The 24,680-nt window shown below is 46.0% G+C and overlaps 1 protein-coding gene across 1 annotated transcript in view; it reads left to right on the forward strand.

The window, feature by feature from the left end:
* Positions 1–24,680, forward strand: part of mEFG1 (mitochondrial translation elongation factor G 1) — a gene marked incomplete in the record, with an annotated part of 231,007 nt that overhangs the window by 95,789 nt on the left and 110,538 nt on the right. The window contains 4 exon segments of the mRNA XM_077657109.1: positions 7,982–8,139; positions 13,719–13,797; positions 16,748–16,987; positions 21,041–21,187. Coding sequence (XP_077513235.1) covers positions 7,982–8,139; positions 13,719–13,797; positions 16,748–16,987; positions 21,041–21,187 — 624 coding nt within the window.

Below are 24,680 nucleotides of genomic sequence, written 5' to 3' on the forward strand. Positions count from 1 at the left end.
GTGCCTAAATTCTCTTCGGCTGGTGTGCATCCCGTTCATAACAGCATGCCATTGGCTTCTCTTCACATCAGGCTATATGCAATAAGAGTAAAATTATTATCGTTTCATCATAAAAGCTTACTTAGAGGGTTCTGATTTTGCCATTTCACAAAGTGCAAGAAATATTTGCATTCCTTTTTGAAGTGATAACTTCAAAATTCTGCAAGTCAATTTCTGTAATAGGTGGGCTGACAATTTTAGCATTATTGCATAGATTCATGTGAACAGAATCCAGTGGCATGCAATCTAGCATGTGCCCTGCAGCAGAATTTCTTTAAAACACTCCACAAAAAGCTACATAACATCTTGCTAAAGTGCACAAGGACTTGTACATAAAATTAAATGACATATTTGGAATCCACACACAGAAATATATGTTTTCTGAAGATTTAGTAATTGTGATTTGATTAATAGAAATTTGATTAATAAAATTTAATAAAAATTACAAGACTCATCTTCCCACTTTAAGAAAAAAAAAAAATTGACCAAACTGGTCGTTTTGTTTGCTGCGTCAGTTAGCAGTAAGAGTCAGGGGATAAGGGACTCGTTAAGAAGCAGTGGAACCTATGTTCTTAGTTCATACAACTTCACCATTTGTGCATTGAAAATCATGGGCTATAAAAATGTCCCATAGAGTTCCATGACTTTTCTTCCGGTTAATGCCTTCGACAGCTACCGTGTTCAAATTTTCTACAAATTCTGGTAACTGCATGCTGAAAGAAGGAGGCATGCACAAGCGCCGACTAACAACTCGCTCATATGGCTAATGAGGGTGGAAGTGCACATTGGCCAACTAACGAGGGCCACATGGCATGGAGGCCTGGAATATAGCGGCAGTCACCCACTGTGGTGGCTCCTCTGCAGCGAAGCATCTGAGGTAAGTGCTTACATGCGAGCAGGCTGGGTCTGAGAACAACAAGGAAGGGATGCAGGCAGCATTTTCCATTGCTGTCGGCAGGCCGGATTCTTTGCGAAATCACTGCCACACCAAGTGCAAGGCAAATGTGAACTGAAGCACTGCAAAAGGAGTTGTTCAGGCCTTGTGCCGAGAAGTGCCAATTGGAATTCTTATGAAGTGAAATTGTCAGTTGCCTCATTCAACATTTACATCTTTCAGAATTAGCCAATTTGCATCTGATGCTTTCATGCGTAATATGGTTTTTTCTTGAATTTTTTTTAAACAGCAGTGTGGTGTCATTATATATACCGAGTGTTTCAGCAAACACTTAAAAAATTTCTAAAAATAGGGAGTTCAAGATATAAACAATCTTCTCAGGATAAAACTATTCCTGACATGAGTTACTATAGAAATCATCTTAATTAGGTTGTCAATAAACTAAACGCACTAATTTCTTTTAATTAGCAGGGTCTGATGTTTTGTGCAGTGGGCGTTCTTCGGAGCCATTGAAAAAATAGGGTCGTGACGTTTTTGTTTTTTAATGACAGAAAAAGTGTTCTCTGAAGCTGTGCAGTGTGGGGAAATCCACCACTTTATTTCCGCACAAAACAGAAACTATGCGCATCAGGCCAGAGAAAGCTCTGTGCAAATGTGGCGTGCGCTGATAACGTGTCAGAGTGCCTGTGGCGCAAATGCAGTTGTTCTATGGCATGCACAGTTTTTTGCTCTTTACTCCAAAAAATAGTTACCATGCAGTTGGTGGGCGCTTTCTTTTTCCTTGCATCCAGCGGCAAAGGAAAAAAATTATGCATGACACAGTGCTGTTGTGTAGGCAGTTTGAATGCTTGAATGCATTCAAGCAAAATACATTAATCTTGAATGTGTTTTGCTATCATATGATCCTCACATAGCTATCATCACAGAAACGTGGCTTCACGCTGATATCCCAGGTAGTTGCATATTCCCACCTTCATATGTTTGTTATCGGAAAGATCGTGAAACTAAAGGTGGCGGTATTGCAATTTTTGTAAAGTGTGGACTTTTATCCTTTTCCGCTGCCAGAAGTTGATAAAGATCATGAAAGCGTTTTGTGCCAAGTTGAATTTAGTGGCAGCAGTGTCATTATCGCTGGAGTTTACAGGTCGCATGGTTGCACGCCAGAATTCTCGTTCAAACTCTACAATCACTTAGAGAAGTACCATGATCAAAATATAATAGTTGCTGGGGAGTTTAACCCTCCCAGTATTAACTTGCTGCAAATGAAGTGTGATCCTGTTGGCGTTCATAGTTCCGAAGTGATGTTTGACATGTTGCTAGCATTTAACCTTAATCAAACAGTATTTTCTCCAACATGTGTAACAGATTCTGCTTCCTCAATTTTAGACCTTTTGTTTTGTTCTAACCACATTAGGAACGTGCAACGGAGGTTCACGATGGCATCTCTAATCATAAACTTTTTCACTTGTGTTTTTCCACGAAGGGCGAGTTCTAGTAAACCGAATCCTGTTGTTGTTAAAAACTATTCTGTTGCAGATGATGATGGCGTTGACATATTATGGACTGAGTCCAAATCTTGGTGTCACCGCTGTGTATCGTCCTCGAGCGGGACGACAGGAATGGACAGCCAGTGTGTCTGGATAACAAAGAACGTGCTTGTTTATTCAGTGCTGATACTTATAGCCGAAGGTGGAAAGGGGTTAGTGAAAAGAGAGGGCGAGGGATAAGCACGTGGTAAGGAAGCCTACAGAGATAGCTTGCGTGCTTTCATCTGATATGATACATCCTCCTTCTCAACAGCTGTTCACCGCCAAGCTCAACACCGCTGGCTTTTCTGCTGAAAGTGTTGGTCGTAACCCAGACGCTCTGGTGGTCGCATCTGTCGTGTTGTCCTTCGCAGTGGCTGAAGCGCTGACGGCTCAGCTGGCGTCGGTGGAGACACAGGGGCAGTTGACGCCACACCTTGTGACGATGCCCTGTTGTCGCCGAAATCTTCGTCGTCTGATGAGTCATCAGACCATTGTTCCTTCGTTGCCAAAAGGTGTCGGCGGTTGCGCCGAAGAATGGTATTGTCCTCTGTGCGCACGTGAAAGGCCCGCGGACCGGCCGACCCAACCACCTTGGCTTTTCGTGACCATGACTTGCCGTTCACACGTACCACGTCGTTGTTGCTCAGGCGTGGTAGAGCTCGCTCGTTGTGGCTGATCTGTCGGTGTTTTTTCACCCGTACAGTGGGCAGGGGATTGAAGTCCGGCATGGGTGTGCGCAGCCGCCTTCCTTGGAGCAGCTCGCCTGGAGACCGGCCATCTTCAGTAGGACTTGCCCTGTAATTCAACATGCCCAGCCAGAAACACTCGCTAGCAGCTTTCGTTTTCTTTAGAATGCGCTTCACGATTTGTACCCCCTTTTCCGCGAGCCCGTTAGATTGAGGATATTCCGGGCTTGATGTCACATGTTTGAAATCATAAAGCTGCGCAAAAAGAGCGAACTCGTGGCTGCTGAACTGCGGGCCGTTATCTGTGCAAACCTCGGCAGGGATGCCGTACCGGGAAAATACTGCACCTAGCTTATTGACAACCGAACTGGCTGTCGTGTCGGGCAGCAGCTCCACCTGTGGGAAATTGGACATCGAGAAGTAGGCGCACAGATAATGTCTTCCGGAGTATTGAAAGAGGTCGACCCCGACACGGTGCCATGGTTGAGTAGGCGTTGCCCGAAGAATCAAAGGCTCTGATGGTTGCTTATAAGCATAAGTCTTGCACGTTGGACAACTTTCGATCAGAGACTGAATGTCAGAGTTTATGCTCGGCCAATAGACCATCTGCCTAGCCCTAGCTTTGCACTTCACCTGACCAAGATGACCTGCGTGAATCCGCTTTAGCATATCTCTGCGCATGCTTGTCGGAATTACTACTTTCGATCCTTTCAGGAGTATACCGTTGACCACGGAAAGTTCGGCAGCCACCGGTTTCAGTGGACCATCCGCAGTCTCTCCCCTCGCTAGCTTCCGCAGCACTACGCCATGGTACGGATCGTTAGCAGTTTCTCGTGCAAGTTTCGCGGCTGTCTGTTCACTCACGAGTGCTGACACAACCGTCACCGCGTGAACTTCGACGTCGCACGTGCCTGCAGGTGCCTTGTGGTCAGGAGCAGGAGACCGGGACAGCATATCAGCCAGGGCCATCTGTTTGCCGGGAACAAAGGTGAGGGTGTAATCGTATTTGAGCAATCGAAGGAAAAAACGTTGCACCCTGGGCGGCATGTCGGCTATGCCTTTCTTTGATATGTTTATCAGCGGACTGTGGTCACTCTCGAGGATGAGTGGGCGGCCATAAACAAAATGATTGAACTTTTCGCAACCGAACACCAAAGGATCGAAAGGATCGAAAGTAGTAATTCCGACAAGCATGCGCAGAGATATGCTAAAGCGGATTCACGCAGGTCATCTTGTTACCTGCAGCAAGACGCGAAATGGTTTCGCCCATTACACGAGTAACAGGTTTTTCCGTAGGCTGGGCAGCATCTCGAAGCATGTCTGCGGTTGCACCGCGTACAATTTGGGTCGCGCCTGGACCCTGTCTGAGCACTCTTCCTGGCCGTAACAGCGCTCATATCAAGTTCTTCATTTGCCTTCCCCCAGACTTCGTTTTGGCGAGCTGAAGTCTCTGCCGCCTTGCATAAGGTGACAGCTTTTCCCAAGGTCAGGTTTTTGTCCTTGAGCATCTTCTCTCAAAGCTTTGGCGAATTGGTTCCGAACACAACTTGGTCGCGCACCATATCATCTGTCATGGCCCCGAAGTTGCAGTGCTGCGCTTGTCTCTTTAGGGCACGTACGAACTGCTCGAAAGGTTCCGCCTCACCCTGACGACGTGAACGGAAGACGTACCTTTCGTGGATTTCGTTTTGTTGCTCCACGCAGTATTCTTCGAATTTGGCAATCACGGTGGCATAGTCTTCCTTGCTTTTTTCCTCGGTGAACACAAAGTTGTTGAAAACGTCCAAGGCATCCTCTCCAGCAACGCTGAGCAGCAGGGCCGTCTTTGCCGCCTCCGATCTTGGCTTGTCGGTGCATGCCGTGGCTTGAAGAAAAAAATTCGAACTTCTGACGAAACAGCCTCCAGTTCCTTCCTCCATCGGCGGTCAAACGCAGCGGTTCGGGCGGCCTTAGGTGCTCCATGGTGTCAATCCTTACGTTCGGCTAGCCCCGGAAGCTGTCGTTTTAACTGGTCGCCTTAACCCCACTTCTGACACCATGTATCGTCCTCGAGCGGGACGACAGGAATGGACAGCCAGTGTGTCTGGATAACAAAGAACGTGCTTGTTTATTCAGCGCTGATACTTATAGCCGAAGGTGGAAAGGGGTTAGTGAAAACAGAGGGCGAGGGATAAGCACGTGGTAAGGAAGCCTACAGAGACAGCTTGCGTGCTTTCATCTGATATGATACACGCTGCATAGAAAACTTTATCCCCGAAAAGCTGAAAAAGGCTTGTTGAGGGAGCCTTTGGATAAGCAGAGGTTTGCTCCAGATAAAACGTAGGTTGAAGCGCCGTAGGAAATTAAAGCGAGTTGACAAGATAGGTGGTTACAGAACTTAAAAACATACTCGCAATTAAGTTGAGAGAGTCTCAGGAATGTTATTACACTGACACTCTCGGCCGTATTGCTTCAGAAAGCCCACGAAAGTTGTGGCAGTTCCTAGGGAACAAAATTCTTCCATGAATCGAGCAGATAGTGGCAGGCAACACTGTCATTACAGACTGGAGGCAAATAGCAGAAATGCTTTACTCTCACTTTCAAAGCGTGTTTTCAAAGCCGGACAGTAGTTGTGATCTCACGCCAGCAGCGGATGGATCAGACACCCTGTCCATATCTTTGGAGGGTGTAGTTGAACTCCTCTTACAGCTACACGCAAAAAAATCGTCAGGTCCTGACAAAATTCCAGCCATTTTTCTTAAAAGATACGCATAGCTGGTAGGTAAATTTCTTCTAATAATACTTGATAAGTCTTTAAAATCTGGTAAAGTACAGACTGATTGGCTCCTGGATCGTTTTCCGGTTTTCAAGAAAGGCAGCCCGGCGGAAATTAGTAATTACCGACCTATTTCACTTACATGTATTTCTGGTAAGGTGCTCGAGCATATTCTTGTGAAATATCTCAATACCTTCTTGGATACAAATAAGATCATAACTAAAGCGCTACATTGGTTGAGGCCCGGCTTTTCCACCATCACACAATTAGTAGCAACCATCAACGAAATCGCTAAAGTTCTAGATATGAATGGCCAGGCAGACATAATATTTTTGAACTTCTCCAAAGCATTTGATAGGGTGCCTCATAATAAATTAATCCTGAAGATGAAAACAATTGGTTTACCTTCCAAAATAATCAATTGGGTTATATTGTACTTGACTAACAGAAAACAGTATGTAGACATAGACTGCTCTTGTTCTGAAAATTTAGATGTTTACACGGGAGTGCCCCAAGGATCTGTAATAGGACCAGTCTTATTTAATATTTATATCAATGATTTGGTCAACTCTGTCAAGTCAACTGTATCAGTTAAACTGTTTGCAGACGACTGTGTCATTTTTAAAACCATAAATTCTGTTACGGATCAACTCGAGCTGAAGGCAAATCTAAAATTACTAGCAGAATGGTGTGATAAATGGGATATGATGATTAACATTGAAAAGGCTGTGCATATATGTGTTACTAATAAAAGAAAAAAAAAACGAATTTTCATATCACATGGCCGACAGTATGATTACACAACTAACATGGCCGACAGTACGATTAAACAAGTAGTGGAATATAAATTTAGTCATTACAATTACAAACAGGCTTAAATGGACAGCGCAAATCGATAACAGAAGCTCTTCAGCTCGTAAAAAATTAAATTTCTTAAAATACAAATTAGGTAGATGGTCAAGTGAACTGAGAAGCAAGGTGTACAAAGCGTTAGTAAGACCTTCGTTTGAGTACGCCAGTATTCTGTGACCCTCACACAACGGTAGATATAGAAAAAATAGAACAAGTTCAGAGGCTAGCAACCGCTCCAAACGCCGGGACTCTCCATCTGCTATGTTGCATGAAGCAAAGCTTGAATGCTTAAGAGAGCGAAGAAAAATGGCTCGAATTAAATTTCTTGGTCGTTTGTATTTTCCAAACTAGGCATAGATCCCCAGGATTACATAACTAAACAGTCATCTAAGAAATCTCGTCACAGGCATGAACACTACATTGCACCCATTTTTGCCCGCAGAAATGCCTATAAGTATTCATTTTTTCCTAATATGATTACTGATTCGAATGCACTGCCTCATGATTCTCCTTTGCTTGCCTCCCCTGTCGGTTGGTGCTGCCTGTGACACCCTATGTTGTTGACACTGCGTGTTGCTCCTTTCCTCCTGTGCCTATCAAGTGTTGTATAAGTGTTGGTCATCGTTTTTTAATACTTGTTTCGCCGTCATGTATGCTTTTTCTTCTTTCAAGGTCGAAGTTTTGTACTTCAGTGTTCTGTACTGTGCCTCTCCTGCTTGGGACCGTATTTGGTCTGCAGTATGTGATAAATAAAAATAAATAAAAATCAGGTGCTGTAGTTAATGCAGTATATTGAAAACTAAACATTTCGACAGATTTGCCTGTCTGGTTGGGTTTGAAGGCTTATGATAAGCTGCACATCACATCTCCAACCAAAAAACTTTAATTTCAAACCCAACGTTTCGAAGCCAGCTCGGCTCCCTCATCAGGTGTGACTGGGGCCAGTAGCTAGCATCTTTAAGTCAGTGTATCTTGTACTGTCAGCGAATGTTGCATTTGCTGCACCAAGCTCCCTGTGGGCCTCATGTGCTCAGTTTTCGTTTCAAAACTGACATGGCATGGTCTTATCCATGGCATGGTCTTATCCATACTCCCCATTGGCACTAACCTTCAGACGTTGCTAATTGATGAGTTCATTAGTGACCTTTTGTTAAGTAGCTACCTACACCCGGCCAGTGCTGAGGGAAGTTTTGTGTTGATGAGACGTGAAGCGTGGTGCATGCAGGTGGGTATCCGGCGGGCATGCCTGCAGCGCAAGTTTTTCCCCGTGCTCCTGGGCACAGCATTGCGCAACAAAGGCGTGCAGCCGCTGCTGGACGCAGTTGTCCACTACCTGCCTAACCCGGCCGAGGTTGCCAACTACGCCCTGGACGAGGCTGACCCGTACGTGCTTTTGCAATTGCAACTGTGCCCTCTTTGGCAACGCCCTGGAGACCACATGGCACCACATGTGTGTCTCCCATGACACCCTGCCTGCTTCTTGCTGCAGCAAGAATGCCACCACACACAGTGTGGGGATGCTTAGCTGGCCACTCTTAGTGAGACTTGTGTTCAGGGACTTGTTGTAGCACCATTGGTGGCACGCTGGCCGGCATGCCGTTCCTGGGTGCTGTGCACTTTCTATAAAATGAAGTTATTGGTACACAGGCATCCTTGTTATTGCTTGGCAAAAGATTACAATTTTCTTAGAATCTTCATGGAAAAATTATGTTTGCAGGATGGTTTTTGGTTTTGTTTTCTGGTCATTTTCCAAACCATGACCATTGAATCCGCACCTAATTGTTTTTGCAAGAATCCTCACATCTGCAAACCAGCCAGCACCGCCACCAAGTTGTAACGGGATTTACAGGGGAAACAGCCTAACCAAAATGCCGATCTGAGCTGTGACCATCAACGCAACAATCTCGCACCGTCTGCTGATGGCGCGGCTGCCGCGTCTGCCCATCTTCCTTTTTACAGTATTTTATTTCGGTGCAGTTTGTGTAGTTCTCGGTTGAGTTGTTACCTCAGCGAGTTCACCGGCTGATCTCGCGTGCCCTACTGGGATTGTTTAAGAGTCTGAAAAACAGCCAAAGAAAAAATATTAACTTGTTAATTACTCGATAGTTCTTCATAATCATCATCATCAGCCTGACTACACCCACTGCAAGGCAAAGGCCTCTCCTATGTCTCTCCAATTAACCCTGTCCTTTGCCGGTTGCGCCCACCCTATGCCTGCAAACTTCCTAATCTCATCCGCCCGCCTAACCTTCTGCCACCCCCTGCTACGCTTGCCATCTCTTGGAATCCACTCTGTTACCCTTAAGGACTAGTGGTTATCTTGCCTTCGCATTGCATGCCCTGCCCAAGCCCATTTGTTCCTCTTGATTTCGACTAGGATGCCATTAACCCGCGCTGGTTCTCTCAACCACTCTGCCTGCTTCCGGTCTCTTAATGTTACACCTACCATTTTTCTTTCCATGGCTCGCTGTGTTGTCCTTAACTTAAGCTTAACCCTTTTCGTTAGCCTCCACGTTTCTGCCCCGTAGGTGAGTGCCGGTAAGGTACAGCTGTTGTACACTTTTCTCTTGAGCGATATTGGTAAACTGCTATTCACGATCTGAGAGAACCTTCCATATGCGCTCCACCCCAGTTTTATCCTTCTAGCTATTTCCCTGTCATGATTCGGATCAGCCGTCACTAGCTGCCCTAAGTATTCCTTTACCACTTCCAGGTCCTCGCTGCCAATTGTGAACTGCTGTTCCCTTGCTAGACTGTTGAACATTACTTTGGTTTTCTGCATGTTAATTTTTAGACCCATCGTTCTGCTCTGCCTGTCTAACTCATTGATCATGATTTGCAGTTCACCTCCTGAGTGACTCAGCAAGGCAATGTCATCAATGAATCGCAGATTATTTAGGTATTCTCCGTTAAATCTTATCCTCAACTGTTCCCTATTCAGGCCTCAGAATACCTCCTGTAAAGAGGTGGTGAATAGCATTGGCGAGATCGTGTCTCCTTGCCTGACGCCCTTCCTTATTGGAATTTTATTGCTGACTTTATGGAGGACTATGGTAGCTGTGCAGTTGCTATATATATCTTCCAGTATTTTGACATAAGGCTCTTTTACACCCTGATTGCGCAATGCCTGTATGATTGCTGGGGTTTCCACCGAGTCGAATGCTTTCTCATAATCAATGAAGGCTGTATATAGGGGTTGGTTATATTCTGCGCATTTCTCTATCACCTGGTTGATAGTGTGAATATGATCTACTGTGGAATATCCTTTACGAAAGCCTGCCTGATCATTTGGTTGATTAAAGTCTAAGGTTGCCCTGACTCTATTAGCGATTACCTTAGTAAATACTTTGTAGGCAACGGATAGTAAGCTGATCGGCCTGTAATTTTTCAAGTCCTTGGCGTCTCCCTTCTTATGAATTAAGATAATGTTTGCATTCTTCCAAGCTTCTGGTACAGTCGAGGTCATAAGGCATTGCGTATACAGGGTGGCTAGTTTTTCTAGCACAATCTACCCTCCATCCTTCAGCAGATCTGCTGTCTCCTGATCCTCACCAGCTGCTTTTCCCCTTTTCATTGCTTCTAAGGCTTTCTTAACTTCCTCTTTCATTACTGGCGGGATGACGCAATGCTCTGCACTACTGTCTTTCTCATTAACACTATGATTACATTGGCTACTATACAGATTTGTGTAGAACTCTTGGGCTACTTTAACTATCTTATCCATATTGCTAATGACATTGCCCTCCTTGTCTCTTAACGCATACATCTGGTTTTTACCTATGCCTAGGTTCCTCTTCACCAGTTTAAGGCTACGTCCGTTCTTTAGAGCATGCTCAATTCTCTCCATATTAAACTTCCTTCTGTCAGCTCCCCCCCTCGCGCTTATTTATTAACTTCGATAGCTTTGCTAGTTCTATTCTGTGTTCTGTGTGTAGGGCTAAACGCCCTCATGCTTTGACGTTTCTTTATCAGATCTTTCGTCTCCTGAGATAGCTTGCCGGTATCCTGTCGAACCGTCCTACCGCCTACTTCTGCTGTGCACTCTGTTATGATGGCTGTCAGATTATTGTTAATTGTATGAACATTAATATCGTCTTCCTCAGATAAAGCTGAATATCTGTTTTGCAGCGATATCCTGAATTCCTCTTTTTTCTCTCTTATCGCTGACTCGTTAATGGACTTCCTCTTCACTAGCTTCTTCCGTTCCCTCTTCAAGTCTAAGCTAATTCGAGACATTACCATTCTTTGGTTGCTACAATGCACCTTTGCGAGGGCGTCCACATCCTGAACGATGACGGGTTGAGCGCCTAGTATGAAGTCGATTTCATTTTTAGTCTCGCCATTGGGGCTCTTCCAGGTCCACTTCCTGTTCTCTCGTTTGCCGAAGATGGTATTCATGGTCCGTAAATTATTTCTAACTTCGAACTCTGCTAATAGCTCTCCCCTGCTATTCCTAGAACCTATGCCATTTGTTGCCAACCGCGTGGTTGCCAGCCTGCTTCTTGCCCACCTTCACATTGAAGTCGCCCAACAGTACAGTGTACAGTGATTTTACTTTATTCATTGTCGATTCCACGCCTTCATAGAAGCTTTCAACGGTCGGGTCATCATGGCTGGATGTAGGCACGTGGGCCTGCACCACCTTCAGCTTGTACCTATTATTGAGCGTAATTACAATAGCTGCCACCCTTTAGTTAATACTATAGAACTCCTCTACGTTGCCAGCTCTATCCTTATTAATGAGGAATCCCACACCTAGTTCTCGTCTATCCGCTAATCCGCGATAGCACTGTATGTGCCCGTCCTTTAGTACTGTATACGCCTCACCTGTCCCCCGAACTTTACTAAGCCATATGACATCCCATTTAATGCCCGCTAGTTCCTCGAACACTACTGCTTGGCTAGTTACATAATTAAAAATTTTGTGCAGAATAACACAGGACGGGAGGGAGAAACACGTACACACACACACGAGCGCAAACTTGCAACTGTATATTCAGAAAAGGTACACCGCCTTAAGAAGCAGAGAGGGCGCAAGCGTACAAAATTCAGAACATCACGTGTGGGAAGAAAAGAGCACGCTCATAGATACAGTAAAAATTGCATCAAGAGTAGGCACACGCAGAATCTTATCAGAACTAAACGGATTTGAACAACAAAAGCAGGCTATCCATTGCGGATAAAGGTGAGTTCTTTTTTGAGAAGGGCCACCGAAGCCTTACTCACGCAGCCTTCTGTGGTGCTAATTTTAAGGGCCTCTACAATGTCGCACAATGTCAAGAGGGTGGCTAATAAGTTCGGAGTTGATGTCGTTTTTACAACCCCCTTGAAATTGTCCCGCCTGTGCGCCATGACCAGCAGCTGCCAAAGCAAAAGGGCAAAGAAGAACAAATGTGTAATCAAACACCAAACTCAGTGTGTGCCTTGCACTGTTGATGTGATGTATAAGATTCCGGTCAGCTGTGGGTCTGTGTGCATAGGCCAGACAGGGCGCTGTCTCAATGACAGGCTTAGAGAGCATGCCAATTCCCTGGGCACAAGTGGCGGCTCGAACCTGTCTTTGCATTGCCTCAAATGCGAACACTATGCTGACAGGAATAAGAAGAAGAAACAGCAGTGCCGTCCTTTCCTCCGTTCTACTGTTGTTATCGGGTGAGCTTCCGATAGGCTGGCCCGGGAAATTGTAGAGGCCCTTAAAATTAGCACCACGGAAGGCTGCATGAGTAAGGTTTCGGTGGCCCTTCTCAAAAAAGAACTCACCTTTCTCCGCAATGGATAGCCTGCTTTAGTTGTTCAATTCTGATTAGTTCTGATAAGATTCTGCATGTGCCTATTCTTGATGCAATTTTTACTGTATCTATGAGCGTGCATTTTTTTCTTCCCACACGTGATGTTCTGAAATTAAAACGCTTGCGCCCTCTCTGGTTCTTAAGGCGGTGTATCATTTCTGAAAATACAGTTGCAAGTTTGCGCTCGTGTGTGTGTGTGCGTGTTTCTTCCTCCCGTACTGTGTTCTTCTGCGCAAAATTTTTAATCATGTTGCTACACCAACTGGCCCAACGTTCTACCCTATTATGCTTGGCTAGCCTCTCTAGATAAGGTTGTAGCATTAAACGTTGCCAAGTTCAGGTTCCAATGGCAGCCTGTCCAGAGCCAGAGATTCTTGGCACCCTCCGCTGCGTCACAGGTCTGGCCGCCGCCTTGGTCAGTTGCTTCGCAGCCGCTGGGGACTGAGGGGCGAAGGTTAATTGGTTTGTTCATAAAAGGTTGTGGCCAAGTACTGCACTAGGATGGCCAAATCCTGTTCTAGTGAGAGAATGTGTTGTCAGTTCTGGTCACTAAGATCAGGCCGTACCCCAGGCCTGCTTATGCAATTTCATCGACACACGGAGTTTTTTCCAAACTTGGTGGAGAATTGTGCGGCACTGGGATTCGAACCCCAGTCCTCTCGCACGCGAGGCAGGCGCTCTACCTCTGCGCCATTGCTGCTCTGTTACTCGATAGTTATATTGGCCTAAGCCGTACCATCACTCTACAGCTGCATGGTTCAGATAGGAGCACCATCCTCTTAAGAGACAGTCGAACATGCTTTTTCCTCCCATAGCAGCAGCAGGTGACGAAAAATATCTGGGAGCCAGCATTAAGGAACCCAAGGCTCAGCCCAACACACTATAGTTAGGTTAGAGCGTGTTGTGCTGAGCCTTGGAAGCTCATGTGGGATGAGGGGAAGGAAAAAGTGCAAGTCAGAACCACGGAGCATTTAGTTTCATTTTCATCTTTTACGGCCTCTGCGTAGGCAGGCTTCCACTTGCTTTGCGGCCTTCTGAACTCGGACAAGTACCTGGAACCACAACTGCCAGAGTTGGTGCTGCGCAGCACATTCCGCAACGATTGGAATGCGCGTGGAGTCCTGATCCATGGGGAATATCAGTGCCAACTGTGTGTGTCTGTGGTGTGTGCAGGGCCAATGTCCAGAGGGTGGTCATGAATCCAGTCCGCGACAGCAGCCACCCCATGGTTGCCCTGGCCTTCAAGCTGGAGGCAAGCTCTCCCTGCTGTGCTTGGCTGTGAGAGTGGATTGTCTGGGTGCTGCTGTGTATTACTTGGCTACAGATGCGACCACGCTGGACAGTGTCACTCTTCTCTTCTTGTATCGCTTCAAACATTACTTCTTTTTTGTCAATGCCGTATTTAATCACGTAATTTGCACACCCCTAATTTATTACCTGGATTTGTAAAGAAAAAATTTTACTGGCGCATTTTGCATTCTTCTGCTGCTCAAGCACAGCAGCATGCTTGCAGGTGCACGCAGGGCAAGCTTCGGAAGATCGGTGCAGCCACGTCCCCGCATTGCCACGTGCGGCTGTGAAAGATGGTGCCAAAAGACTTTAGCAATTCATTTCTAAATTGATTCTTGCAAAGAAAAGTAAATGCACACCGTTACCCTGCTCGCTCATGCTGGCGGTCACTTCCCATACGGGCGACTGCAAGAGCAAACTTCCAGTAGCCTCCGGAGCGTGTTTCCATTAAAAATGTCTCTGTATATATTAAAAATTTCTTGGGGATGAGATTTATCTTATTCTTTGGTACAGCACTTCTGCCAACTAGCGGTCGCTATAGCTTTCGCTGATCATCTTTTCCAGCTTTGACCTACATTAAAACGCGTACACACTAATGTGCTGAGAATGATTAATGATAAAAATTTGAGTCAGTTGAGGAAAGCGGATCAAGATTCACTGCAAAGGGTTTAATTGTTAATGGATTATGATGAACTTTATCAAAAAGCATTGCAAAAGTCCAGAAACATGCAGTCTGGCCAGGAATTTTGATCTAGCAATTCATGTGATGAGTATGTGAAATGAAGCTGCGTTTCATGCAAGAAGGATTGTACTGTAGAACCTTGATGATACAAGCAGTCATGTGCAAATAGTGGCTTTTTGGTTTTAAGCAAATGGTAATTTTCTTCAAATATTGAAGCGAATATTTCGAATACTTCTGGCACACAAAAAGGTTGAACTGGACAACAGGAATTTTCAAAATCATATTTTTCTAACATTCAAGGCCATTACGTGTAAAAAATTGCTGTGGTTTAGCTTTGGTTAAACCTGGAGTGACGCGGTAGCTACATCTGGCCGGCGTTCCTTCTTCACCTTCGTCCCTGGACGTGGATTCACTCTCTCCCCCTCTCCAATCTGCCTCCCCCGCTCGATTTCGGTGGCGCGCCGCGCCGCCGCTAGCTGCTCCGCACCACGTGACCGGCCACAGCGTTGCCACGGAGCTCAACGGCGGCCACACAGCTCAAGGGGTGCCACGCTGAAGGCTCGAAGTGCTAGCGTAGTGTAGCTATCGCTACAAAAGGAGAGAATGCATTGAAACTGTGTGAATGTCCTGCACATATTGCCATTGGAAATCGGGGGAGTCGGCCTACATGTGCAGCCAACATAGTTGTGGGGTGAGAGACTTATGAGGCTCCCGACTGCTGGTCTTAATCGCAATTGAATCGCTGCACAGCTGTTAGTGCTTATAAACGAGGGCTCCATGACACCTGTTAGGCATACACACTGTGCACGCCCAGTGCCACCTCGCATCAGGAGTCTGAAAGGGGCACCCATTTCCATATGCCTTGTGCCTGCTTCCTCTTGCGGTTGCGCTGTTTGGCTCGACTCGGGAATTTCACATGCAGGAGAGCGGCTTTGGCACTTGCGGTCAGCACAGGCTCATTCTGCGGAGGTCAAGGGAACTACGCGTACTCCGATTCAGCATAGTGCGATCTGCTTCTGCGGGGAGCTACTGTGCATGCTCAGGTTTTCCCGGGGATGCCTCAAGGCAGCTGTTGGCACTTGTGCCCCCGTCAGGACCGATCAGCGTATGCACATTAGCGGTGCACGGAAATCGATCTTGCTAGGCTAAACCTCTCTTTTGATGAACGGTGCCATGCTGGTGACAGCGCATGTGCACCCTGGGTAGTGCGGCCACACCCTGGAGCCGGTCTGCGCATTCCTGCTGCTGTTGCTGCAAGCATGCGTAGACCTGCTCCGGCATATCTCTAGGAGTGCAGGCGTGTGGCACAGAGTCGGGGCTTTGCTTGCGCTGCTGCTGTGGTGTCATCCCGGAGGAGAACCAAAACGACACTCAGCACGAGCTCCACAAACATTATTTGCTTAAGACAAATACTTCGAGATATTGAATACCGAACATTTGGATCGAATCGCGTACTTTGCTATTCAACTGAATATCTGAAATTATGGAGTATTTGCACAAGCCTAGATACAAGTCTGTCATGAAAAAAATTTGTTTCTGAAATTTTGCATAAAAAAAAAAATTCATTTGCAGAATCATGAAAAATGCATTCACATAGATCTGGCTATGGTTGACAGGATTTATTTATGGCTGCGTGGTCACAACTTGCGGTGCCACTCACAGTGCATGCAGTGCTACTGCCGATCGCAATGTCGGCGATGTCCTGGCCGCGTGCCACCGCTCACTGTTCCCAGTACATGCAGCCTCATTCTGCCTCTGGTGGTGCAGGCCGGGCAGTGTTATGTTAATTTTTTCCGATAGCCCATTCTATTCTTTGTGTGTATAACGCGACTGCATATCGCAGCATCAGCGATGTATAGTCAGTGCTTGGTTTTTGAGGGTGTGATTGCAGCTTGTGCATTAGTATTATCTGTAGTGGCGGGGTATTGTTTTTGAAACTTTTGAAATACTGCGCTTTTTACAGAATGCACATAGGCTGGGGAATTTTACGAATTTGTTTCAACCGTGTTCGTGGCATCTAGTTCCTACTGTATGTTCCGATAGTTTACTAGGAGTGCTGGTGAGTGATATAGGTGGATAGTTAAAGGGGATGACTTGTTACCTCTTTTATGGAAAACTTAGTGACTTCCCAGTCCCTCTTGGTTGAGCAATAGCTGGAAAAGTTTTTAAAGAAAAACAGATGAATGAATACTTGTCAATGCCACATGATGAAAAGATTTTCCTTCCTTAGGCCGGCCGCTTCGGGCAGCTGACGTACCTGCGGGTGTACCAGGGCAGGCTCCAGAAAGGCGACACGTTGTGGAACACCCGGACTGGCCGCAAGGTGCGGGTGCCGCGCGTGGTGCGCATGCATGCAGCCGAAATGGAGGAGGTTGGCGAGGCCCTGGCTGGAGACATATGCGCAGTCTTTGGTGTGGACTGTGCCTCAGGCGACACCTTTGTCTCGGAGGCTGACCTAAAGCTGTCCATGGTACGCATGCTTAGTGGTGGTTGTTGCCCAAAACAGTTTGACCATGGTGTGCTGCTGTCAGCATGGGCTAGGGAGGCACAAAAAACTTGCTCTTCGCTGCTGCACACACTGAACTAGCACTCCACCGGTTGAATACAATGGTGTGCTGGGTTTGGACAGAAATCTGCTGGAGGGCACGGTTCATCATTATGAAGCGGCTGGGCCACCTGGCAGGAGGCTCAGGATGTCTTTCGCAGTAACCGGACCTGCAGACCAAGACTGCTGCAGCCACGCTCTTTATCCCGCAGCTTTGTTTTGGTCCGAGTTCAAGCAGTATGGCCGTTGTTTCTCAACATAAACAGTACTGAGCTGTCCTGCGGCTGGAAAGTGCACTTTGTGGTTTGAGCAATCAGAGTTGAGTGAATGGAATTTTCTTGCCATCTCACATGGCGAGAATACTTCCGACAGCATTGTTGGAACTGTGAACCACTTGGCAGGAGGAGCAAGTATTCGGAGGCCATACAAAGGTCAAATACTGACCCACTGGGAGCTGTTTGCAGGGGCGAAGAAAACTATCAAGCTTGTCCTAGCCCTCTGTGTGCCAAGAAAATGATGAAGCTGAACTCACTGGGCGGTTAGCAAGAGCGCTACCATTATAAGGAATACACGGGTTTCACCATATCTAGCCTTTATCTCTCAATGATGCATGCTCGACTTGCGTTGTGCTCAGTGATGAAATGTGAACGAACATGTCAATGGACCTTTCAGCACCAAAATATCAGGAGCATCCACTTGGAGCACCATGCACTGCAATGAAGAACAAGCAACATGGCCGCTCTACTGGCACATATACAGGGTGTCCCAGCTAACTTGGACCAAGATTTGAAAAAAAACCTAAGCCTTCTTCAGAACTGAAATCGCGTGCATGTTAAGGTTTATCTAAAGTTACAGTAGCATTTTTTTATCGTCCTACCTGAATAATTATTTGAGGTAAATTAATTAACTTTTTAAATATAGCTTAAAATGTTCAGGCATCAATTGGAAATTTGTGGAGATAGATTTAGCGTGGGTGTTTTAACGCGGGAAAAACGAAAGCCCACGGAGTTTAAAAAATACCACCTGATAGCGCGCCCGAATGCGCCACAGTTACAGCGCTCTCATTCATGCATTGTAAAAAAACATTTCCCGCTTCGCGCCTTTCGTGCTGCACATGACAGAGGTTTGCGCTGTGGTTGGTTCCAAGATAAGCGCCAGTGGGTTCAGGTGGCAGTTGAAAGAAAGCCGGCTCCCGTTTCTGCGGCAATAATTGCGCTCTCACGCTAGCAGAATGCACAATGCGTCGCCAGCCGCTGCCGGTAACGTCAAAGCCCAGCAAGGATAGAAGCCCTTTCTCATGAGCAAAGAGAAGGCGCAGCGCTGGCGATGTTTTTTACAAATCACGGATGAGAGCGCTGTAATCGCGGTGCATTTGGGCACAGGAAGTGCGCTGTCATGTGGTATTTTTTAAACTCCACGGGCTTTCATTTTTTCTGAATAAAAACGGCCACGCTAAGGCAATCGCATTGCAAGTGCCTCGGTTGGCCAACATTTGTGGAGCTCCTCAACTTTCCTATTAACGCCTGAATGCTTCAAGCTATAATTAAGTAGGGCAATCAAAAAAATGCTACTGTAACTTTAGATAAACCTTAACAACATCCACGCGATTTCAGTTCTGAAGAACGCTTACGTTTTTTTCAAATCTTGGTCCAAGTTAGCTCGGACACCCTGTATAACGGATCGAAAGTATAGGTATCAAGTGAGACGCTCTGTGCCCACTGTTGCTATGTGATACAGTGTGGTCACGTGGTAACTGTTTTGGTCAATATGACCTTCATTGCAGACAGACACATCCTTGACAAACGTAAGTTGTAAGAGCTTGGACGATGTCACTACTTTTTCTTGCAGACATGCCTTACGATTTTTGATCTCTGAAATATATTTGCCTGCTTCTGTGCTTTTGTTTTCCGCCATTGCCGATCTTGGAGCTTTACCCTGACGAAAAGGCACTATCTTCAGACTCTCTGATACTCGGGACCTTGTTAAAATCAATCACAGACAAAGCGGAGTCTGCGTCGTTAACAGAGCGCGCGTCGCGCATGAGGAGGCTGCCAAGTGACTTTGACGCTACCACGTCTTTGGCGCGCGTTCAGGAAATGCGGCCTTGCAGGAAAAAAGAACTACATCGAAAGTGAAATTTTATTTGACTAATTAAAAGCCAGATGATGCAGCTTGCCTGTAAGCAGTGCGGAGGGCTCTGAAGTTGAGCAGTGAAGTCATCGTTAAAGGGCATTCTTGCAGGCAAAGAGCACAGTGCCGCCTCTTCATGTCTTTGACATTTTCAGAAGCGCTAAAACACCGAGGACGCAGAAGGGAACAGACAGGGACGAGCGCTACTTCCAACTGTTTATTTCGTAAAACCGCAAGTGCTTTAAACAGTTCTCGAACGCTTTTATGACACGGCAGTAAACTACACGTGCGAGAATACACAGTATAGCTACCGAGATTAAAAGAACCAAGGAGATAAGTGCGCGATTACGTTGATACCCTGAGGAAGGCAAGTTCTTTTTTTGACAATGAAATGGACGGTGAGCTTACACAAGTGCTACCCAGTGATGCTATGTTCTGTGCTTCTATAATCTCTCGGGTTAGTTGATCACGACTACGTCCGATGATGTGGCACTGATTTAACAATGGAGCACAATTGCGGCACTTACTGCAGTGAATGGCTAGGTTGCTTCCGAAGGAATTTTTAACATTGTTGTTGTGCTGGCGTAGCCGGTCATTGAGACAACAGCCCGTTTGCCCAACATACTTTTTGCCACAAGATAGAGGGATGCAGTACACAACACAGTCTACACAGTCAACGTACGCTGTTTGGTGTTTGATACCACATAATTGTTTGACAGAAGAGTAGGGTTTCGTCAGCTTGCAAAGCTTGTTTAGCTTGTTAGGGGCCGTGAAAACAACTCGAACATCTGCTTTCTGCGCTACCTTTTTTAGGTTGTGTGAAACAGTGTGCACGTAAGGGAGCACAGCAACCTTTTTTCTCTCACTAGACTTATTTGCGATTTCGTCGCGACCGTTCAGGTTCCTAAGGACGCGTTCTGCTCCTGCGTCCTCGGTGTTTTAGCGCTTCTGAAAATGTCAAATCTGCACCAACTAGCCCGATCCGCTACCCTTCAGAACTTCATGTCTTTGCAATGCGTTAAAAAAATGCTGGCTCATGGAAAAAAATAAAAATGCATCAGAAACGAAACTTCGGTTCTTTGACTACAAACTAGACACGTAGTGTGGTCTTAAGCAACGCCAAAGGTTCTGAAATCGGAGCGCGATATCATCATTAGCAGGCTAACGAAGCTCAGCGGGCCCAGTAAGGAAAGAGTTAAGGGTGGACGCAAGGATTGGAGGTGAAATTTTTTATTTTTTGGTGTAGAGCAGTAAGATTTAGCGTGCTTATTGGAAAGTTCACTGAAGGCTAAATACAAAATTTCACGGAAATATCTGGAATAGTTTTAACATAATTTTTTATATGCATCATTACTGTACCAAACTTGCAGAAAGCCTGGTGTGACAACAAAACATGATAGGAGCCTGCAGTCACTCTCAAGTTTTACCCAATAGAGTGTTTGGTGCAGTGACATTCTCCAAAAATGTTTAGCAGACTGATTTCTTCTACACACTTCTACACTTCTACACACTTGCATAATGCACTCATTATAGCCATCTCAAATTAGTAACAGAGTGAAAACAATGTGAAATAATTGGAAATATAAGAACATCACTAGTTAAAGAATTTATCTAGGAGCACAGTGTAACCAATTGCATGAAAATCTGTAAAGCCATTGTCATGCTATGCTTTCTAGAAGCAAGCATGGCGGTCAGGTCAAAAAGCACTTTTGAGAGAACTGGAGTTTTCACGGAGGCCTCAGCCAGTTTCGTGCTGCCTACGGTCACAAAAACATTGATTGAAGTCCCCCCGGCATGAATGATTCCACTTTTGAAGGAGCAGCAACCACAGCTGCTTGTGCTTTTCAGGAGTCAATCCATGTGCCAGAGCCCGTCATCTCCATGTCCATCAAGCCCAAGAACACCAAAGACAGCGACAGCTTCTCCAAGGCAGTGAACCGCTTCTGTCGTGAGGACCCCACCTTCCATGTCAAGTTCGATACAGACAGCAAAGAGGTGAATTTCATTCTAGTACCTCAAAGGAATGGTTGGGCATTATGGAAATTTACCTGTTCCACAACAGCGAGATAAACATGCCATGTGCCAGTTGCCATCGGGTGGCCTACGAAGAAGAGCGTGCTGAAAGTGGGAGTGTCCACTGTGGCTTAGATGACAGTGGGGGGTGGGAGTGCAGCCGGAGGCACCAGCTTCTAGTGCGTTTCCTCTCGAACTTGCAGGGCGTGCATCGTGGTGCGTTCACGGCATGACCCGCAGCCACGCAGTCGGGTATCGCTGACGCAACGTGGTGCAGAGGACATAACGAAAGCTTGACTCTCGCTTGAATACAATCTAATATTACCTCTTGCAAAAGAAACTCGGGAAACAGCAATTTTCGAAGTCGTTTTTCTTTTTGAAGCAAAGGGATTTTTTTTAAACTTCACACATTTTTTGATCTGTTCGATTATTTGGACCATTTTCTGGGTCCCACCGAGTCAGAAATATCGGTTGGAAAAATTGAGTGTGCATCAAAGTGACTTTCTAGTACTGCTAAGTTACATTACAGATGTTCTGCGAAACATGACCAAGAAAAAAATTCGAACATTTTTTAAAGGTGTAAGAATATCAAATTTTTGGGTGCAAAATATGGATAATAACAATGGTTTTAAATCAAAATGATTAATTTCATTTATCAGTTCAGTTAGTTCAAAATAGAAACATCTTTCCATGAAACAGAGCTGGGAAAAGAAACAGGTAGCAAACAAGTTTTGTTTTGTCCATCATCAGCGTAATTTGTTGCACCTGTAAGGCCTGCTGCCCATTAATCTTTTAACGACCAACCCCAAGCAGTACTTCTCATGAGAGATTGTGTCTGTGTAGCCAATGATGATGTTGTGCCACTGCCAAAGACTAGTTACAATCAGCAATTGCATTGGTTGCAATTTTCAGCACTACAGGGCAGTAGTTATCCAGTAGTTTTGTGCCATTAGCACGTGCTTTTAAGCCTAATTATAGGCATCCTGGCCAAAATTCACCAAACAATATGGGGATTTTAGTACCGTATTTATTTACACGATTGTAAGTAAGCCTGTTTTTAAAAATTTGAAAATCCGAAGTAGGGGGGTTGACTTACAATCGAAACCAAAGCACGACACCATAAATAAAGGCGACACAAACGAGATAGATATTAGGCATGCTACAGTATGGCTAAATTTTTGCTATGCGGCTCCATCGCATCACTCTTGGTGCTGGCCTTGAGCAGCTGCTATGTCAATGCACAGAACCAACATGCCCTCCCCGCGTGCTGCGGCCGATGGTGTCTGTCGATGTCGATAAGCAGCAAGCTGGCACCCCTGCCCCATTCTCCACCCCGTGGCTACAGATTGCGGCTGCAGATTGCGGCTGCAGTCCGATAATGCATTCGCGTTGTACTTTTAATAGGCGTCCTCCAAGGTTTTTTTTCCCTTTCAACTGCGCACTCGGCGCTGAAGGAAAAATCGATAGTTGATGGAAGGGCCGCTATTCCAGTTGCGGCGGCACCGCCACTTGGAATGGCAGCGGCACCGGGGAGTGTTGATAGCCGACAGAAGAGCCGACACCACTCACGCATAGTTTTTCTTTGGCTCTGATGCATTTTTGACTACTGCCGGCCGCATTTCGCAAGTCTTTAATGCAGTGCTTCGTCAGTCATCATTTGTGCTCGGGATCCGGTAAGCGGCCGACGCGCGTTCACGGCTACATTCAAGATGGCTGTCATTCTTTACGCTGAAGAAACGAACAACTAACTACGCACCAGGTCATAAGTTTGACATTCACAACAGGTGATACAGGTGTAGCAGCTGCAGAGAGGCAAAATTTCCAGCTGTTCCATGCGATGTCGTGATGTGGCTGTTTGCTAAGTGCGGGACTTCGCTGCACGGCGACGTTAGAAACGACGTGCTGTGGGCCCGCAGCAGCGATCACGACGGCAGTGCTGATGAGAACGATGGCACAAGTGTGGACGAACAGTCGAGTGATTAATACATTTTTGTTTTGTAATGTGCCCACGGGCACGCCCGCACGCGACAGCCGATAGCGACTGGCTATAAGCGGTGGCCACAGGATAATGCTAACGCATTCTATTATTAAAGGCCAAGCTTAAACCACCTCCAAGTTTTTTTTCTGAAATGTGACATAGGGGGGCCGACTTACGATCGTGTAAATGCGGTACATTTTTTGGGAATTAGTTTGGCACTTGAAGGGTTAAATAAAGAAGTGGGAATCATGTAGTAATAGCAATGAACTTTTTTTTGTAGAGTGACACCTTTTTTACAGTTCTTTGAATAACAATTGCTGTCACTGAGAAAAAGTCTAACATCACAGTTTGACATGATGCTGACATGACAGTGAAGTTTACTGAATGCTGTCATGAAGTATTGTAAGCAGAGGTGGGCAAATGCCCTCACTTTTGAATCCATGGCCCTCCCTCACCCTCGCCCTCATTTTGAAAGTACTCACTCACCGGTGGCCCTCCCTCACCCTCACTAACAGTCGTTTTAAAACCCGTTATTTTTTGTAGTCGGCAACTTCTGGCGACATTACTGAGTAATAAACATATAAGAGAAGCCCTGAAGGCACTCACTATTGGACGAGAGGCTAGATCCTTATATTGTTGTGTGTGCGTGTACGTGTGTGTGTTTTGTTTGAGCTAATATGTGAGACAAAACCGAGACAGGTACGAGTTGAGCCCCAAAATATCACTCTGCCTTTACTTCTGGCACACACTGCATGCATACATGTACCCTGCACTTATAACATTTCATTGTTACCTATATGCACTGCTCAAATGAGACAGCGAATTGTTGTCTGCATACAAAAACTAATGTACATCAAGAATATTTAGAAAACAATGCAGTAGCGTTGTCACCACTTTGCGCACTTTTGCGTGCGCTCCCAGACACCCTTAGAGCGTGTGGGGGTAGCAGTCTCGGTCACAAAGGAGATGCCCTCGACTCGGCGTGGCAAACTCAGCCAGAGACCAGCTACCAAGTGACAAGGGGGTTGGTCGTTTGGTGCCCAGCTTTCGCCGGTTGCAAGCCAGAGAATGGGTCGGAGCCAAAGGTTCACAAAACACAACAAAGTTTATACAGCTGAGAGACGACACAGAGGCTTTCACAATCACTCGTACGAGCACATACAAAGTGATTCACTAATACCATGCAACATGTGCAAGGTAACACTTGAGAGAGATAACAGTTCAACAAAATCTTTGCACCTAAAGTGCACTAACACAGGGAGAGACAAATAAACAAAACACAATTTGTTCACCGGGCACTGCGACAGTCCGACGACTTCACGAGCACGACGGGCCGATCCGCAGACTGGCGCACGTTGTCTCGCTGGTCCAGGCTGGGCGAGTGGTGTTCTCCCGGTAGTCGAGCGGGCGCACTTCTCGGAAGCTTGAACGGCGGCTCGGGCTAACAGACGGTGGTTGCAGCCCCTCATTTATAGGCGCGGATCGCGTCTGTTTGTT

This window comes from Amblyomma americanum, chromosome 3 (assembly GCF_052857255.1).
Source record: "Amblyomma americanum isolate KBUSLIRL-KWMA chromosome 3, ASM5285725v1, whole genome shotgun sequence".
NCBI classification, from domain to species: domain Eukaryota; kingdom Metazoa; phylum Arthropoda; class Arachnida; order Ixodida; family Ixodidae; genus Amblyomma; species Amblyomma americanum.